At 53.5% G+C, this 18,701-nt stretch overlaps 1 protein-coding gene across 2 annotated transcripts in view; it reads right to left on the reverse strand.

The window, feature by feature from the left end:
• Positions 1-6,771: 6,771 nt before the first annotated feature.
• The window catches only part of Fbxo21 (F-box protein 21), a 34,110-nt gene continuing 22,180 nt past the window's right edge, over positions 6,772-18,701 (reverse strand). Inside the window, exons 10-12 of one of the 2 annotated variants that reach the window (XM_032886550.1) lie at positions 16,857-17,047; positions 15,263-15,420; positions 6,772-8,971 (exon numbers count right to left, since the gene is read on the reverse strand). In XM_032886550.1, the coding sequence (XP_032742441.1) occupies positions 8,784-8,971; positions 15,263-15,420; positions 16,857-17,047 (537 nt within the window). In that variant the 3' untranslated portion in view covers positions 6,772-8,783. Of the gene's footprint in view, positions 8,972-15,262; positions 15,421-16,856; positions 17,069-18,701 lie in introns of both variants that reach the window. The other variant, XM_032886549.1, reaches the window with a different exon arrangement.

Consider the following 18,701-nt stretch of genomic DNA (forward strand, 5'->3'; position numbering starts at 1 on the left):
TAACCCCAGGGATTTGGGGTCCCTACACTGCCCCCAAGACAGGTCCTGAGCTGCTGGGCCAAGCAGAACGGAGACACATGAGGAGCAGACAGCACTGGATGCTGGGGAGGAAACATGAGGCATTGTCCAAGGAGGTACCCTGAGCTTAGGTGGAATAAGGCTCAATACTTCTCCTACGGAAGAATTTGGGGTCAGATCCCACTGTAGCCCAGGCTGGCCTCAAACTTACTATGTAGCCAAAGATACCTCAAATTGCTCATCCTCCTGCATCCACCTTCTCTATGCTGGGGTTACAGGTGTATGCCCTGCCGAGTCGTTTAATTTCTTTGAAAAAGCTCTAATACTGCGTGTACATGTGGGTGTGTGTGCCACAGCGTGTGCAGGGGGATCAGAACACACACAACTTCATGGAGTTGGTTCTCTCCTCCCACCTTTATGTGGGATGGAACTCCAGGCTCCCAGGCTGGTGTGACCATCAAGATAGGTAGCCATTTTTAAGTGCATGGTTCAGGGATGCTGGGTGCCCAGGCTGCGGTGTCAGATGTTTCTACTTTGAAAGTTTCAAGAGAGAGTTTGTATACAGCCCACCCTGGGTAGGAGCCCCTCCACTTTGCCGGAACTACAGTGGGTATGAAGCGAGCGTATCTGTTAGTACACGCAATGCTTGAGGGGGGTTATCTTGATGCTTACTGACACTTGTAAAATACAAGCCGTCTTAGAGCAACCGACTCAGGAATTTCTATTTGTATGTCAGTGTGCAGAATATTACACTCAGGGTCTCGCTATGTAGCACAGGCTGGCCTCGAACTTGTAGAAATCCTCCTGCCTAAGCCTCCCCAGTACTTAGAGATTACAGGCACGTCCCCCAGGCCTGGTGTGGAATATCTTTATGTGCTGGTAGCTGAAAGTGGACCTGACTTGTGTTGTACATGGCTTTACCAGGAGACTATCCCCCGGCCCAGAAGAGTGCATTTATAATAACAATAATAATTATATTAATAATATTAATAATTATAATGAATAACCATATATTAATATTATTTTAAATTTAGTATCTCTATGTGGTCAGGCTGGCCCAAACTTGTGATCTTCCTGTTTCAGCCTCCCGAGTACTAGGGTGACCAGCCTGAACCACCAGGCCCCATCTGCTCTCGGCAGCCACCATCGTACAGCACCTGCCCAGCTGGGTGAGCCATATGCAGGTCCCCACTCCAAGGCCCTCTGCCTTCTCCTGGGGTCATCATCCTCCGGGAGTGCGATGGCCATGTTGCTGGCAACAACTAAGAGGCTCCACCATCTGGTCACAGGGTGGAAGAGGGCCGCCATTTCTGTTTTTCTACATCACTCAATCCTAAGAGGAGGGACTCACAGCCCTAAGACAGGATTGCTGGCTCCTGAGTCTCCTTGGCCCCTGCTGAGTCCCCATACAATGCCCCCGACACTGCTGGCCTCAGGGATGTGCACAGTGATCAGCCTTTGGAGGTAGACACAGCAGTGTTTCACTTTTAAATGACAGCAACGGCATCCCCAGATAAATTCGTGCTTCTGGCAGCTTCAAGGCCTTAGAGGAGAAGGACACTGTCCACGAGAGGTGGGCAGGTACCTGTTCTCTCTGCCTTCCATCTGTGCTGTGCGGGCACAGGAGAGACACAGCGCCAACCCAGGCTTCCCTGGAGTCACCAGGAGAGGATGTGGAAACTTACCTCGCCCCCGCATTCTCATCCCCGCAGAGGAACTTGGGTTCCCTGGAGGGTACAGCAGAGCCCTGGTCATGCCACCAGTTGGCAGGGTGCCTGGCTCATCTTGCACCCTGGCTCCTTCCTGGCTGTGTTCCCGGCTCGATGGCCTCCTATAGGCGGGTCACTAGGCACTGGGCTTAATGAGCTCCGCGGGGGCTGATGATGTCGGTTGTTGGCCTTCGTTTGCCAGGATGCCTGGATGGTACTGAGGAGTCTCTCACTCGGAGAGAGACCTACCTGTGTGCCCTCGCCCTCAAGCCACGTGGTTGTCTCTGGTACCCTGCATGTAGCGCTGCCTGGTCTAGGCGGCTCACTCCGGGATGCTGTCCCTACCTCACAGACCCGCCCTGGTCGTCTGAGAGCCAGGAATGCACTGCTCAGCGGCCTCGAGCCCTCCCCAGCTCTGAGCAGAGGAGATGCTCAGACAAATGGTACTTACCTGGAGCCTTTAGTGAGTGGGGAGAGCTCACCAGAGGAAAGTCTCCACAAGCAATACCCTCGCCCATGGGTGCCACCCTGAGAGACCAAAGACTCGACAGGTCAGCCTCTGAGCACCTTGGGTTGGCAGCGTCTGATCCCTGGAAAGGTAAGATGGTGTGGTACACACACAGCTGAACGCTGGCCTGTCCCAAAGTATGCGAGTCTACCTTTCTGTGTGTTTCACTAACCACCAACTTGTCCCGGCTACAGCTGTCAGCAGGTGCCTTTGCGGGAAGGATGGCTTGATCTTGGCTATGGGGTGTTCAAACAGACGTGACCAGGAGAGCGGTGAGTAGCAGCTGGTATGGGCACCACGCAGAGCTAGCCTGAGCCCTGAACCTTGTCTCTCTGGAGCCTGTGCCACCCCAGCTAAGTTCCTCTGCCTCTCCAGACCTGGAAGATCTCAGAGTACATCCATCCATGTTGACCACTGCCATAACACAGGGCCCACGTGCTTCCTGCCAGCGTCCAGTCACGGATGAAAAAGTGACTTTATAGAACATTCTAGGAGAGATGGCTTAGCGGTTAAGAGCACTGACTGCTCTTCCAGAGGTCCCGAGTTCAATTCCCAGCAACCACATGGTGGCTCACGACCATCTGTAATGAGGTCTGGCGCCCTCTTCTGGTGTGTCTGAAGGCAGCGACAGTAAACTCACATAAAGTAAATAAATGCTTCTTTTAAAAAAAAGCTAGTAGGGGGACACAGGGGGAGGAACTAATTAAAAAAAGAAGTTCAGGGGAAACCACAGACCTTTGTGAGTGACCATGCTACCTAGCACCTTGTCCAGAGCAGCTCTGTGACTCAGTGGAGGCCAGGTCTCCAGCTGGGAAGAGACAGGGTCTGAGCACTTAGCTTGTGCTTGGGAAGTGTTATTTTCCAGTCCTTCAAGGGTGACGTTTCCCCGCAGAGAGTCATACATTTCCTTTGAATTTCATACGTGGGCCACCACCACCACCAACAAAAAACGTTCTGGAGCCTCACCTGGCCTGCAGCACTGACTGAATGCAGGCCGATGAGGCATCATCTGGGGTGATGTCCCCGACCCGCATGCACTGCAGCTGGGGACCGAAGGGTGCCTGAGTCGGAAGGGGAAAGGTTAGGCCTCTTGGTGAGACCACAGCACTTCGGAGTACCATCTGCAGCATGAGATCCCTTTTCCAGCATTTCCCATCTGCAGGGGTAATGGGGTCTGACCCTGTGCCGGCTGGGTATCAGGCAGAAGGACTGCAAGTTTCCAGTGCCTCAGGGAACAAACAGCTCAGGTGCTGAGAGCCCAAAGAGGAGCAGCAGAAGTGGGATGGGGGAGCGGGGGGTGGGGAGTGACTGAGGGAACGGGTCTCCGTTAGACTGTTGTCAGTGTTTGGTTTGTGGAGTTTAGAGACAGAACCTGTCTTAGGCAGGGTTTCTATTCCTGCACAAAACATCATGACCAAGAAACAAGTTGGAGAGGAAAGGGTTTATTCTGCCTTCACTTCCACATGTACGTTCACCACCAAAGGAAGTCAGGACTGGAACTCAAGCAGGTCAGGAGGCAGGAGCTGATGCAGAGGCCATGGAGGGGTGCTGTGTACTGGCTTGCTTCCCATGGCTTGCTCAGCCTTTCTTCTTTTTTTCTTTTCTTTTTTTCGGAGCTGGGGACCGAACCCAGGGCCTTGCCCTTGCTAGGGAAGCGCCCTACCACTGAGCTAAATCCCCAACCCCTCAGCTTGCTTCTTATAGAACCCAAGACCACCAGCCCAGGGATGGCACCACCCACAGTGGGCTGGGCCCTCCCACCCTTGATCACTAGTTTCGAGAATGCCTTACAGCTTGGTTTCATGGAGGCATTTCCTCAGGCAAGGCTCCTTTCTCTGTGATAACTCCAGCTTGTGTCAAGTTGGCACACAAAACCAGCCGGTACAGAACCTGAGGCCCTCTATGTACTGACTGTGTGGTCTGTGACTGGGCTTCACTCCAGCCACATTTATTACTTTTTTCTCTTGAGAAACATTTTAAGGTATATTTATTTGTATATTTATTTATCTGTGAATGCATTTGTGAATACAGGTGTGAGTATGTGTGTAGGAGCGTGTGTGTGTGCATATGGGAGAGACATAAGGGAGTACTTGCGTGCGTGCGTGCGTGCGTGCGTCAGAGAACAACCTGTGAGCATCCCTTCTTCCACCGTGTACATCAAGTGGAACTCAGGTCTCTGGGATTGGTATCAGATCCCTTAGGGCTAAGCACTCAATGGCCCTTAAATTTTTCAATATCGACTAAGGACACTGACTGTCCCTTAGCACCTGCAGTCAGAGGTCACATTCCCAATGTGACAGGAGCAGGGCGAAATGTTCTCAAGAAGATCCCAGCAGGAACCATTTCTGACAGAGATCATGGCTGTGCGGAAGGACATGCGGAAGTTTCACAGAGACTCGTGGCATTCTGGTCCCTGTGGCTAAGGCGGGAACAAGTATCCATCTACCGGCAAGTGGAAGAACGGTGTCGCTTGTCATAAATGCGGTCCTTCCCTGGCTGTGATCACATGAACGCTGAGTGAAAGAGGCCAGATACAGAAAGCCTCAATGGCCAGCACTCCACAGACTAAGTGTCCACAGGAGACAGATCCATGGGAACAGAGAGCAGCAGTGAGGGTTGAGGAGGGGGAAGGCACCATCTTGAGGAGAGTGGTTAGGAGTAGTGGCTTTGGGTCACGTACCCTGTGCTGAGACAGGGAACCAGCTTGGTGTTCGTCAACAGAGCGGCAGATGAAGGAGGTATAGACAAGACAGCACACTGTTCAGTCCTGGACAGGGCAAGGAAATCTCTGAGCTGCAATGGCTGGGAAACATGGTTCAAGGGGTTCATTTTACTCTGGCTGCTATCAGCTGAGGGGGAAACCATTACATCACACAGAGAGTGCAGCACAAGGCCAAAGAGGAGGCTGGGACATCCTGGAAGAGATCTCCAGGTACCATTTATGTGGGTTATTTGATGAGCAATTAGCAATCTCAGAGTGCCACTCGGAAAGAGTGACAGCATGTAGTGGTGGCGTGGTCCCCATGCTGGCCATCTTTAGTACTAGCTGCCCTAGTGGGACGCGAAGGGGGTGACTTGTGGCAGCCACCACGCAGTCCCCTCACATGCTGCAGGAGGGTCCTGATACATTCATGGGAACCTCTAACAAACATTCTGTAGTGCTGGGGTGGGGTGGGGGTGGGGGTGGGGGGCACAGTGCTTTTTGGGTCTATTTACTACAGAAGCACTGTTAGCCTCATTGTCAACACGAGGCTGCTGCACACAGATGCTCTAACCGCACAGAGTTTTTACCCATGGAAGGGAAGGTTCTCGAACCCCCCCCAGAGTTTGGGATGCTCAGAACGGGGGTTGGGAGGTGCAGTGAGGTAGCTGGGTCCGTAACACAGCTGGACTCAGGGGTGGCTTTCCTATTCAAGCGCCCACCCACACACACTAACAGCCGGGCCCAGGTTTACCCACAGGATCTTACTCTCACCAGGGCCTAATACAGCAGCAGCCTGCCTCCAGGCAACCTTGAGTGGGGCCATCGTGCCTTTTAAACCAAAGGCAAGCAAGCGTTACCCAGTGCTGGCCAGGCATCTGGTGATCTGGGTCTGCCAGCCCCTTGAGCAGGAGGCTGTTTAGGCTGGTGCCTTCTGGAAAGCAGTACACCCATGACAAGCATCAGCATCCTCCAGTGAAGAGCCCCGTGCCTGACTCTCGACTTTTGCCTCTGTGCATCTTCCTTCCGTCTGTCTGTCCTTCCTTCTTTCCTCTTTCCATGCAGACAAAGTCAAATAAACAGAGATAGCATAGGCTCCATCTGGACGATGACATCCACAGATGTTTTTAAATGAAGACTCGGCCATCCAATCCCCCACTTCTTGTCAGGACTAACGCAAACATACAGCTGTCTTTATGGGAAGGGCCTGCCGCTGGCCTGGCTCCACTTAATATGGCAGGAATGATGGAAAACTTCCGAAGGAGAGCAGAGGCGGCTGGTGCAACAGTCTGTGAGATGGTACTGAGGTCGAAAACAAGGCCCTTGCTAACTAGGGAGACGGGAATGGAGTAGCTCTGGATCGCTTCCTCTGAGTGTGGCTGCAGACACTGGACTTGGGGTGCCATTCTCCAGTATGCATGTGAGTGCGTGCGTGCGTGCACTGGGCGAGTTCCAGGCTCGACTGAGGGCGGCATGTCCGGCTGACTGGCCTCTCCTGCTAGCAAGCTGCAGGTGTGCAGAGGGCTTATTCCGAGTCGCCTGGCTGTGCTCACAGCCTGAACGGAGTGGAGGGCAGGTAGCATACTGCCAGTGACAGCAGAGCCCACTGTCCTGGCTGTCCCTCCACTTTCTGTCGTCCTCAGGGTCCAGAAAGTCTGCACTCAGTCAGACACTTGTCCAGTGTTGAGAGGAAACTAGGGTCAGCTATTTTATTTCTTCCCCCTCGTTCAGGAGAGAGACCCTGCCTTCTCCTCCCTTGCTGCCGAATGAAGCGGGCAGGTCACTGGCATGGTTTCTCTCGGTAAGTACGTTTATTAGTTGTTGTACAAAAAAAAAAAAAAAAAAAAAAAAAAAAAAAAAAGACCCTTGGCATTCATTAGGAGAGAAGTTGCTAAAACCAAATATTTAGTATTTTAACATTGTGAAAGTTCTACTTTTGTAACAGGGTTTTTGAAAATGGAGAAAACTTTTGGAAAAATTTTTAAAAAGAAACTTATGATTTATTAGAGTACAGGATCCAAAACACATTTTTAGAAAAATAGAAAGTGCCCAAATGCCAACTTACACGGGTGGTAGAGGCTCCCTCAGCCAAACGAAGCCTTCGTGAAGAAACACATTTAAAAACAGTCTACGTACATTATTTACAGTCAGGTCAGGGAGGGAAGCCATCCTGCTCAGCTTTGACGCTCTCTACGGAAAAAGGAAACCAAAGCAGAAACCCAGCAATGGAAACTTCCAGCATGCTCCGCGGCTGCCTACAACTGGGATGCAAGATCTGAGTCCTCCGGGCTGGTTTTCTCATCTTTCAATGAGTAGGTGTAAATCCCCCAACCTCAGGCAGATGCTCGGAGCACTTAAATTTCCAAATGCAAGTTCGAGCCCGCCTCTGACTGGTTCTGACTGGTGAGGCACAGACTGGGCAGGAACCTCTGCAGCTGCAAAAGCCTCAAGCGTCCTGTCCTTCTAGAGACTGCCTAAGTAATGGTCTCCCTCGGCCACCCTGGGGCTGCTGAAGGGCAATGGAGGGAGTGCTCACTTGGACCGGGTGAGGATTCACATGCGGAAGGCAGGCAGGCGAGGCCGGCGGGCAGACCCTAAAGCTCCACTCACTAGAGTGATGGCATTTTAAACACAGGGCAGAAGTGCCATTGGCCCAATGGGTAATGACCTATGGGACCGCTTGTCTGAGGACCCACTAGGGTCTGGTGAAGGCTTGGTCCTTTCACACTCATGGACAGCATCAGGCAGAAGCCAGGTGTGACCTGAGGCTAGACCTCATCCAGGAGTCAGTGTCCTGGAGCCTTCAGACTGGCAGCTTGAAGCCCAAAGCATGCACTCCTCTTCCGATAAGCCCAACACTCTCAAAATGGAGGGTCTGGCCGTGACTCAAAGGAGTGACAGGGAACAGGAAGTCTGTCTTCCCGGTTAGGCTTCTTCAGTTCATTTTCCTGATCAGAGGAAGAGACCTGTTCTCTTGGTTTGGGGACCAGGAGGTACAAGTTTTAAGAGGAATTTTCATTCGATCTGCAGGCCCCACTGCTGAAGCGGACCCATGACCGCCTTAAGATCCACTCATGATACTGGAGTAGATTCCTAGGGTTAAACAGGGAGTAGTCATCTAAAAGGAGCAGCTCGCGGACGTGGAGGACTTCCCTCGGAAAGGCCATTGCTGTACATTTGCTCAGAGAACCAATGTACGAGACAGAAGCTCACAACAGGCAGAGATGTGCACAGACCCAGTGGGGGAGAAAGAGGGAGACACTGTCCTCTCAATTTAAATTAAAAAAAAAAAAAAAAAAGGAACACTTGAAATCTGTGTTTCTGTATTAGCAAAAAAAAAAACCCATGGACTGTGACCACTCTGACGACACCATCTCCAGGCCTTCCTCCGAGCACAACCTAACACAAGACGGAGGGCGGTGGCCCTGACCCAGCGGCCTGTGTTCCAGACATGAGGAAACATGGCCCCCGACTGTCTATCGGAAGAGACGCTGACACAAGGTAGATGAGACGGGGATGGGAAGGGGGTGAGAGAACAGAGTGCGGACGGTGAGACCTCATGAAGACAGAATGTCACACACTGTCACCACGGGACAAGCAGACGAGCCATGCCACTGGACACGGTGCCTTTCAACTGATTCACTAGTGTAGCGGAGAGCAGCGCTGTCTGTGGCTGGAGGAGCACACACCATCTAAACCGGGAGGCAGCCAGGGCTGCTGGTGAAGTGGCTGTCCTGTGCTGACCCCGGGGGCAGCACGCGTCCTTCAGGAGTCTGTCCCCCAGAAGGCGGCAGCGGCGGCAGCAGCGGCAGCAGCAGCAGCAGCACACATGTGACAGCCCCTGAGTCTACTCAGCTGTGTCCTCCTTTGCACTGTAAATGTTCTGCACTGTCTCATACACAAACTCCAGGTCCTCGGGGTACCGGATCTCCAGCTCTGCATTTGGGATGTAGTGTGTGCCCGTGAACTCCGAGAAGTAGCGCCCCACATCTGGGTGCGAGATTTCCTGAGGCTCCACGTTGTATTCCAGGTTTTCTGTTGGCAAAGAGGCAGCAGACACTGCTGTTAGCATTTCGCCTTCCACAGCAGCTCTCCTCAGCCCCTTCCGGGGCTTTTGAAACAGAAAGTTACCAGCAGCGATGTCCTGGTGTTATAGGTGATTACTCAAGAAGGAAAAGGCAGAGGTGGCAGCTATGGGGAGGTGGCCCAGGTCCCCTTCCCTGTGGCTCTGCTCAGAAGACATATCCTCCTATTCTCAGAGAGGTGCTTGGCTCCGAGACTCCCAGTGGCACTTCTGGAGCATTCTCCGCACCCCTCGTCTGGCCTCGCAGACAGCTGGACACAGGGTAGACAATCCTCACCCACACCTCCCGCCATCGCACAGCTGTCAGAGCCACTCTACCACTTTGTCATGAGTCTCAAACCTGCCACCCTGTGCACAGAGGAGCCCCTGCCACACAACAACCGTTCTCTAACTCAGTCCTCCCTTGGGCCACACCTCCTGGGTTAGCTGGTGACTGCAGCTGCACCCACACCCTGCTCGGTCCCTAGGAGAGCCTGGTTGTGTCCTTCCTTATGTTGACTTTGCCAATGGAGAAAGGGACAGACCTAGGTACCACACGGAAAAGACCCAGCCTCAGAGGACAAGGGACCACAAGGCCCCATTGCTGTGGTCCCACCAAGAAAGTGGCTGACCACACAGAATCCCCAGGACTTGTTCCCAGGCTGGGACACAGGCACAACCTTACTCTGAAATACTTTTAAGTGGGTCCCTGAGCAAGGCTTGTCACAAGCAGCACACAGGACAGCCCAGACACACAGAGGCCTAGAGCTAAGGCTGTCCCTGACGCTTGTCTACGTGAGGTAGTGTGTCCCAACCACCTTTTCCCCTTTAACCACAAATCTGGAGGATCTGGGGAAACTGTTGGGGCAGCATCTTCAGAATGGGTTAGGGACACGCCCCCTGTGAGGAGTCACACTGTTACGAATTCATCAGCTCACCAAGACATTAGTGTGGAGGCAGGGGCCTGACTGCAGACAAGGAGGGAGGGCACATGGTCAGGGACAGTGTCTACCTGAGAAAACACCAGGAACTCTAGCAATTGTAGGCTGCAGGGTACTGTTGGGTCTGGGGCTAACTCTGGCCAGGCCCAGTGGCAGCCTCAGTGCACTGCCATCTTGGCCCCAACTCACAGGAGGGTCAGACCCAGTCAGTGTAGAGCTGAGGGGACGTATGTGTGCACGGAGGGGCTTAATGGCCTACACCAGCTGCCCACCCTGCCCACCCTGGCCACTCAGAATCAGCGGGTACACACACCAGTCTCCTCACCTCACAGAAACCACCAAGGAGAGAAGAGAGCGTGGACCTCTAAGGCCCTCCGAGAGAAGGCCCTTGCTCTCAAACAGCGTGTCTGCCACTGTAGGCAGGACAGGTGAGGAAACCAATTCAGTTCTAATGGGAATCTGATCCCCGCTTTGAGGCTGATGTGTTCAGTGCAGGGGGGTCAAGGGAAGCTAACCCCCCAAAGTCTGGGAGCTGCTCTGGACTGCAGTGGGGGTTCAGGGGTAGTGCTGAGCACCCCAGCGTACAGGTCCCACCACAGGGCGTTACTTGCCCTCTATTCACGTGTTCAGGCGGGACACGCTGCTTTACAGGAGCCCCTGTACCTGCACAGCTCATCCCCCCTCTCCATAATGCTCTCTCTAGGTGCTAACGGTGGCCTCTGCATGCCTGGGGGAAGGGGAGGGGGAAACAGCTTTGTGGGGACAACAAAGATGGCTACTGCAGGCTTCTGAATATGGTTTCTAACAAGAGGCGGCTCTGGAAAGCAGAGGCAGAACAGTGGGCAGAACCTGGTAGCTGATAGTACACGCTCTGGGCTGCCTGGGCCCCTCTCTAGCTGGACTCAGCACCCTGGCCTGCTGGCCCTCGGGCGGCAAAAGAGGAGAACGTAAGGTCTGCTCTGTGGTGTTGGGGAACTGAACTCAAGGCCTGTGCTTGCTGTACTCAGGCTGTACCCCAGCCGGATTCTAACTAACGCTTCTCCCGCCTCCCACGTGTGGGGATCGACGCTGTTCCCCTTAAGCAGAGCCTATAGAAAAGAGTAAAGAGGCCAGGGGCCGTGCATCTGGAGGGAATGTGTCACCTGATGTCTCTGAAGTAATGTACTCTAAGAAGCACAGCGCTGCAGCTCTCAGGGGAACATGGTGTTTTGTTTTTTGTTTTTTCTTTTTTGTTTTTTCTTTTTTTTTGGAGCTGGGGACCGAACCCAGGGCCTCGCGCTTGCTAGGCAAGCGCTTCACCACTGAGCTAAATCCCCAACCCGGGGAACATGGTTTCTATTTAATATCGTTGGTAGCTTCCTCAAACTGTGGACACACACTGGGAGATACCCCCTGGGGTCCTCTGTGGGCGCCTAGCCTGGCACTCCCGACTTTGGGGGACAGAGGCACATTCTGCACACAAATCCCTGGAATGTGGTGCTCATCTCTGTCACTCTCTACACCAAATGTGCACTGAGCATTTACCTACATTCTCCACTGTTTGAACAGAGGCCTCAGTCAGACCTTTGGTCCAAGTGTGGATGTCTCTAGTCTCAGGACTGTGGGGTGGGGCCCCCAGAAGAATGCAGGCTCGAGATTTTACCACTGAAGCCTGCTGGGCCACTGAACTGAGTCAGTGGGCAAAGGCACTGGCTGCCAGCCGCACTGAAGCCCTCAGCTTGGTGGGGGTGGGGAGAACTGACGACCACAAGCTGGCCCTCATCTCGTCCTGCATGCCAGTCAACACCCACCTCACCACACAGAACCCCAACAAGAGAAGGCCGCATGGCCCCTGAAATGACCAACTGCCACTTTCTATCCCCCACACACACTGCGGGGGAGCCTCACCTTGGCACCATATGTGCCAGCAGAGCAGATGGTGTGGGGCTACAGCGGGGAGCAGCATAGGCTGTGACAGGAGTCACGGAAGGGGACTGCTGCACGGCTCAGGCTCCGGCGCCAAGAGGAGTATTCCCTGTACACCTCCCTGTCACCTCAGCAGCAGCCCCAAAGGGACAGCAGCCAACAGAGTGCTGTGCAGTGCTCCCCCTGGTGGGAGCAGGTGTCACACGCAATTCTGAGGGTCAAAGATGCCACAAATGTTTTGGAGGGCTAAGGACTAGAAAGTCATTACTGATGGCCACTACTCAGGGATAAGATCTGAAGTAAAACAAACAATACAAACGGCTTAACCCAGAGATGCTCAAAGGGAAACCTAAGGGAGTCATTTAAAAATGTAGCTTGTTGGGCTGGAGAGATGGCTCAGCAGTTAAGAGCACTGACTGCTCTTCCAGAGGTCATGAGTTCAATTCCCAACAACCACATGGTGGCTCACACCCATCTGTAATGAGATCTGGTGCCCTCTTCTGGCCTGCAGTCACATATGCAGGCAGAATGCTGTACATAAAATAAATAAATAAATAAATCTTTAAAAAAAAAAAAAAAAGAGAAAAGAAAAAAAAAATGTAGCTTGTTGGCCCCTGAGACTGCCCAGAGGACCCAAGTCTGGCTCCAGCAACTGTGTGGGCAACTCAAGCCAGGATCACTCCAGCTCCAGCAGACCAAGGCCGCTGGCCTCTGCAAACACTGCACTAGACATCCACACAACGCACACCCGCACACATATGCACATAATTCAACACAAAATAAAGCCTTCAGAGGTCCCATACAAAGGGAGAGGAGAACCAACTCCTTAAAGGGTCTCAGTCTCCAGCACATGCTTGGGACACACACACACACACACACACACAAACACACTCTCTCTCTCTCTCTCTCTCCCTCTCTCTCTCACACACACACACACACACACACACACATACACACACACACCTCTCTCTCTCTCACACACACACACACACACTCTCTCTCTCTCCCTCCCCTCACACACACACACACTCTCTCTCCCCCCTCTCTCTCACACCTCTCTCACACACACACCCAGACTCACTCTCTCTCTCTCTCTCACACACACACAGACACACACACACCTCTCTCTCTCTCACACACACACACACACACACACACACTCTCTCTCTCCTCTCTCTCTCTCTCTCTCTCACACACACACACACACACACACACACACACACACACACTCTCTCTCTCTCTCCTCTCTCCCCTCTCTCTCTCTCTCTCTCTCACACACACACACACACACACACGCACACACACACACGATAATTAAAAGTCTAGCTTGCCAAAGTCTCCATCCTGTGCCCATGGGCTGTGAGCGTCAAACTGTCCTCAGAGACCACAGCACACTGGAGTGAGAATCAGGACTCAGGCAGGGAGTGGGAACGAGGAGGGAGGCACAGGAGAAGCATCTCCTGTCACTGAGCGGGTGAGGCAGGCACTCCTCAAGCACAGCACTCCTGTGTCAGCGTGTATCAAGTGCTAGGGCAAACCGCAGTGTCACAGGTCTCTGGGGAGTGACATTCACAGGACACAGTGTGGCCCCATGGACTTCCTGGTAATTACTGAAGAAAGTTACCTAGGGCTGAACTCAGCATCACTGGAGTGGGCCATAATCCCCAGGTGCTCTGGGTGGGGTGGCCTGTGGGGCAGCGATGCCCATGTAGTCAGGCCTGCGACTGCAGTGCCAGGTCACAGAGGTAGTGGAGGCGAGGAGAGTGAGCCAAGCTAGAAGGCCAGACCCGGACGACCAACACCTGGACCTAAGAACATCCAAGTCCTGGTGCAGGACGTGGACTACACAGTGAGAAGCTGTGCTCCAACACCAGGCTCTACAGAGGGAGTGAACCGCAGCAGGGACTGCGGGGCTGAGCCTGGCACACTGCTGAGGGCTGTCCTGGGACAACTGGACGATGAGGAAGCTGATGGAGCAAGAGCTGTTAGCCACGTGGTTTAGTGTTGCTGCCGCTCTAGTGTGCCACGAGGCAGGGTCCTGCAAGGCTCCTTCAAACGCTGGCAAAAAGTCCACATCTCTATTCACTGACTGTAAGACAAAGCCAAGCAGCCAGGCACCATGTGGAGTGGTCTGCCTGCAGGAGCGGACAGGGTGGGGTGTGAGGACAGCTAAGACAATGGGGAGAGCCCAGGCTGGAGGTCCAGCACACACCAACACTTCACAGAGTCACACAGGCTGGCCCAGGAAGGTGGCTATGGGGAGAGTCCCTTGTCACCCTTGCCCCACACAGCCACCAGCAGCAGCCCTCCTCATGATCCTGGGGCTGACAGGAAGGCCATCAGAAACCAGCACCAGCAAAAGCCAAGATAATTACAGCCACTTCCCATGTGCCCGGGCCATGGACCAGATACTTCCTTTCCCTGCGCTCTCCCGCTCCAACTACTCAGGACTCGAGTGCTCCTTTCCTGAAGTGCGGCAAGCAAACGAACTAAGAATAAAGACGCTCACACCTGCTGTGCACAGGGCGGGCCACCGCTGTACCTGGTGCAGCCACACCTGTAAGCTGTGGCTGACGACAGAAGGCCTCCCTCACTGTCACCTACTAAGGCCCCAGAACACTTTTAAGTCACTCTGCCCTTCAGAAGCAGAGTTTGATTTCCTTGGATTCAGACTGTGCTGTGGGAGACCCTAGAGCATCCAGGGAGCATGGCGGCCCCTTCCCCTTACCCAGAAACACACAGAGGTGAGGTGACAGCAGGGGTCCTCTTGGCCTCAGATGGGATGATCATGAATGTGGGAACTATTTCTGCCTTCTGAAACCGTGACACCTGAGCCACCCTAGGTATTTCTCTCTCTGCTGTGGGCAGAGCAAGCCTGACACTGAAGGCCAGAGCGCATCGCCAAGCTCCCGCTTCACACCCTCTTAGGCAAAGTAGAGGTGGCCTCTGCAGCTCCAGGCTCTGCATATGTGTGAGGCTGAGCCTGGGTTCCAAGCAGACTTGGTGCCCACAAGAGTACACCTGTCCATCATGCCAGTGCTCACGTCCCCTCTATGATAAAGGCCGGCTGTAAGGGACACAGACAAAGAAGAGGCAGGCCCACTAAGTAGTCTTTGCTGTCAGCTCCACCTACCCCCAGCTCAGGACTTCCCAATCACCAAACACACAGGGATTGTGCTGGGGGCTGCACTTTCCACTTGTGGCCACATGAGGGCGACTTCAGGCCAGTATGCTAGAAGCCAGGCCCGGGAGACAGAAGTCAGGAGTCCACTGGTGTGGACAGTGACAAGTTGAGAGTCAGGAGCAGCTCTAGAACAAGAATATGTTTATGTACCTACGTGTGACCTCCCATGGACAGCTGCCACCTCGGCACACACTGGTGAGCTCTGCCCACAGCATGGCCGGCCAGGACCTTACCTTGTGCTGCGTATCTGCAGGAGCCGTCCTCCACCAGCACATTGTAGAAGGGCTGATGGTGGCCGTGAGGCAGACTGTGCACATTCATGTTTCGGATCCACTCGTGCCCCATCATGCACGTGGGGTCCCAGCCGTAGATCACACAGTTGTAGCCGTACCTGTGGGCAGGGGAAGATGGCCGGTGAGTTCCCAGGGAGCCTTAGAGTGGCAGTGGCATCAGGAGACTGGCTGGGGCTCTCACACCCTTGTCCATTACCTGCTTTTACCCTGTGTCCGGTCATCCCTCAGACACCCTGTCCAGCTCACAAACTCTCTCCCTGTCAACAGAGCACTTCACTGGAAAAGAATAACCTGCTGTTGTTGTTTGATTTTGTAGAGATGGTCTTCACTGTGGAGCTCTGACTGTCCTGGAACTATGTAGATCAGGCTAGCCTCAAACTCAGAGCTTAGCCTGCCTGACCCTTGAATACTGGATAAAAGCTATGCACTACCATGCTTGGCTTAAGAAACTTCTGAGCAGAGTGAGACACACACAGAAGTGTTGGCCGGTGTCAAAGGCGACCGACCATACTCCCAGTCATCTCAGAGTAAAACAGACTCCCAGAGGCACAGCATCTGACTAAACATTGTGTGACTTGAGGTCCAAGACGGAAGGAATCAGATGACAAAAAGCCAAGTGAACAAAGGACCCTAAGCAAACTACCACACAAAAACCTCCATGATCCACCCAGCTTTGGAGGAAGCCAGGCAACTGCTTATTGCATGTGGTCAGATGCGGGTACAAGAGTGAGTGGTGACGCCTTCCCTCTCCGTCAGAAAGACCTGCAGAGTGGCTACAGTGAATGTGTGCAGCACTAGAGAGGGAGGAGGGGGAGGGGAAGGAAGGGGTGGGGGAGGAGAGGGAGGAGGGGGAGGAGGAGGTGGTGGTGAAGGAAGAGGTGTGGTGATCTGGGATACTAGGAGCTTCCGCTGCCTCACGTCCTCTCCTTTTCACTTACATAGGTTTGGCAATTTCCGTAAAGGTTAAGAGAGTTCACTAAATGAACAGAGGCTATAGCTCCTAACAGCACGGCCTCACGACAATGGAGGGGCGGGGGTGGGGAGCAGCCACACATCAGCGAGGAAGCCTGTGTGGTGAGACAGAGCAGCACCCTTGCCAGTGAGGGAGTCCTTAAGACCAAATGCCACCTGAGGCTGCCCGTGCATTCCAGGGCATGCTGTGGGGACAGCGGGATGTGAACCCAGTGCCGCTCTGGGGTTAGACCATGCAATGATGAACAGATGTGTATACAACTATAGGTCAGGGCAGCTCTGACAACCCGGACTGGAGGTGGAGGGGAGGAAGGGAGAGACAGGAGAGGGCCTGCGGCTGCACTTCAGTGAGCTTTTCTAGCACGCTCTGTCCCTAGGCTTGAGCCCAGCAACCTACGCTAACTTTCAGAGCAGTTAGAGCCCACGAGAGCCATGACCCTTCAGTCAGTTACCAGGGTGTGGCTCCGGGACCATTTTTCCTCTGCGGTGTGGGTGTGGCCGTGGCCCTGGCACATGCCCGTAGTCTGAGGCTAGCCATGGAGGCCTAAGAGCAGGTACTCACCTCTTGTGCTTCATAACGAGCCCGATGGAGTAGCAGACATCCCTGTGCTTCTCCTCGGAGCGCAGCTTCACCTCCACGCCCACCTCCTCCTTCTTGCGCTCAATGTGCTCTAGCGTGTGCTGCACTAGATACCCCACCGCCCCGTGCTGCCCGGGGTCAAGGGTCTGGATGTGCTGGAGGATGTCAAGCACCTTCAAGACAAGACAGAAAGACTAGGAGATAATATTTTCGCCAGGCCTTTTCTTTTCCGAAGCGTGGATCGACACCTACCCACATAGCCTGACAGAGACCGGCAACAGCATGCCTTTTACGGACCAGGATTCTTAATGGGCCGATCATTCTTGGTTGGTACAGGAGCCGAGAAGGCCAACTTCTATTTTTCTTTTTTCTTTTTTTTTTAAGTACAGAAACCATTCTATCCTGCCATTCTTGCTTTAAGAGGGGAAAATTCCGAGACCCCTTAGCCAAGGCAAACAGACGCTTGGCAGAACTGTCCTGGAACTGGATGGGCTTCCCCTAAGCTGACGTCACTGGAGGGAGAGGCCTGGCTTAGCTTCTAGAAGGCGTCACCTGTGCAGAGCTGAGGCTGGCAGCAGGGCTGACCCCACACCATCTGTCTGCTGTGCACAGCAGCTCCACTCAAGCGTCAGGCATCATGCAAAGTGTGTGTGTGTGTGTGTGTGTGTGTGTGTGTGTGTGTGTGTGTGTGTGTGTGCGCGTTTGTGTACTTATACCCTGGAACCGACACACTGAGATACAGGAGCACACCCTAGTCTCTGACAAGCCTGGCCTCCAGTCCGCTGAGCCCCGAGTTGCACCTGCTTAGTGAGATGGACAACCTCAATCTAGGTGCAGCCCCGCTCGCCTTCCAGCTGCTTCACGATTCAGTTACTTCCTGTCTTACGGACAACAGATCCACAAAGCCTTGGTAGTTTTTCTGAAGCCGATCTTGCCTTCCAGAGCGGTAGACTCAGCCCCTGGTGCTTCCCGGAGATGAATTAGAGGTCTCTCTCTATTGGCCATGGGACAGCCACTATGGATTTGGCTCAGAAAATTTAAATGCTGCCCGAGGTCAGAGGATTAACGAAGATGTGGCCCTGGGTATGCCCTCAGCCCATGGTTCCAACCACCACTGTGGTAGGAGAATTCCATAGAAGCATCTTAATTACTATGATGCAACTTAACATAAAGAACAATAGGCAGAGTGCCAAAGCCAGCTTCAACAGAAATCTATCAGGAGCCACTCCCCAGCCACATACCCTAAGGTGGGGATGCTCATGCATTTGTCCTCTGTAGCTGAGAGCATCCTGTTTGACAGAGGGCCTCTATGGATCTGCCGGAAACAATGGCTGTCCTTGTGTGTGCTTGCCAGTGAGACCCCTCTGCCACTGTGCATACAGCCCCCATCTTTCCCAGAGCCGCCCAACAGGACACAGCAACACAGCCAGACATGGACTCCTCAGGGCACAAAGGTGGCCCACATTCAGACTATTAGACAGGAGGCACTGGTCCACTGCATGGATATGTGAGGTTGAGGGCGGACATGGAGAAGGAAATGTGACCTGGACCTGGTGTATTCACAAAGAGAGTGCTGACAGTGGGCATCGTGACCCCTACCAACACTGCAGGCCTTGTCCGGATGTAATGACTTACATCTTAAATCTCAACCCTGGGAAGTAGGATCCCAAGAGTCAGTGTGGGCTATATACTATAACCGGGCCTCAAAAACAAAAATAACAAACCATGTTTCACCCAAATAAAAACGACAACAAAATAAACCCACACTCAGGGAGAGAGCTGAAGGAGGCCCGCTTGCCAGTCCTCTGACCACACAGCAGCACAGAT

Source organism: Rattus rattus, chromosome 16, assembly GCF_011064425.1.
Source record: "Rattus rattus isolate New Zealand chromosome 16, Rrattus_CSIRO_v1, whole genome shotgun sequence".
In the NCBI taxonomy this organism is placed as follows: domain Eukaryota; kingdom Metazoa; phylum Chordata; class Mammalia; order Rodentia; family Muridae; genus Rattus; species Rattus rattus.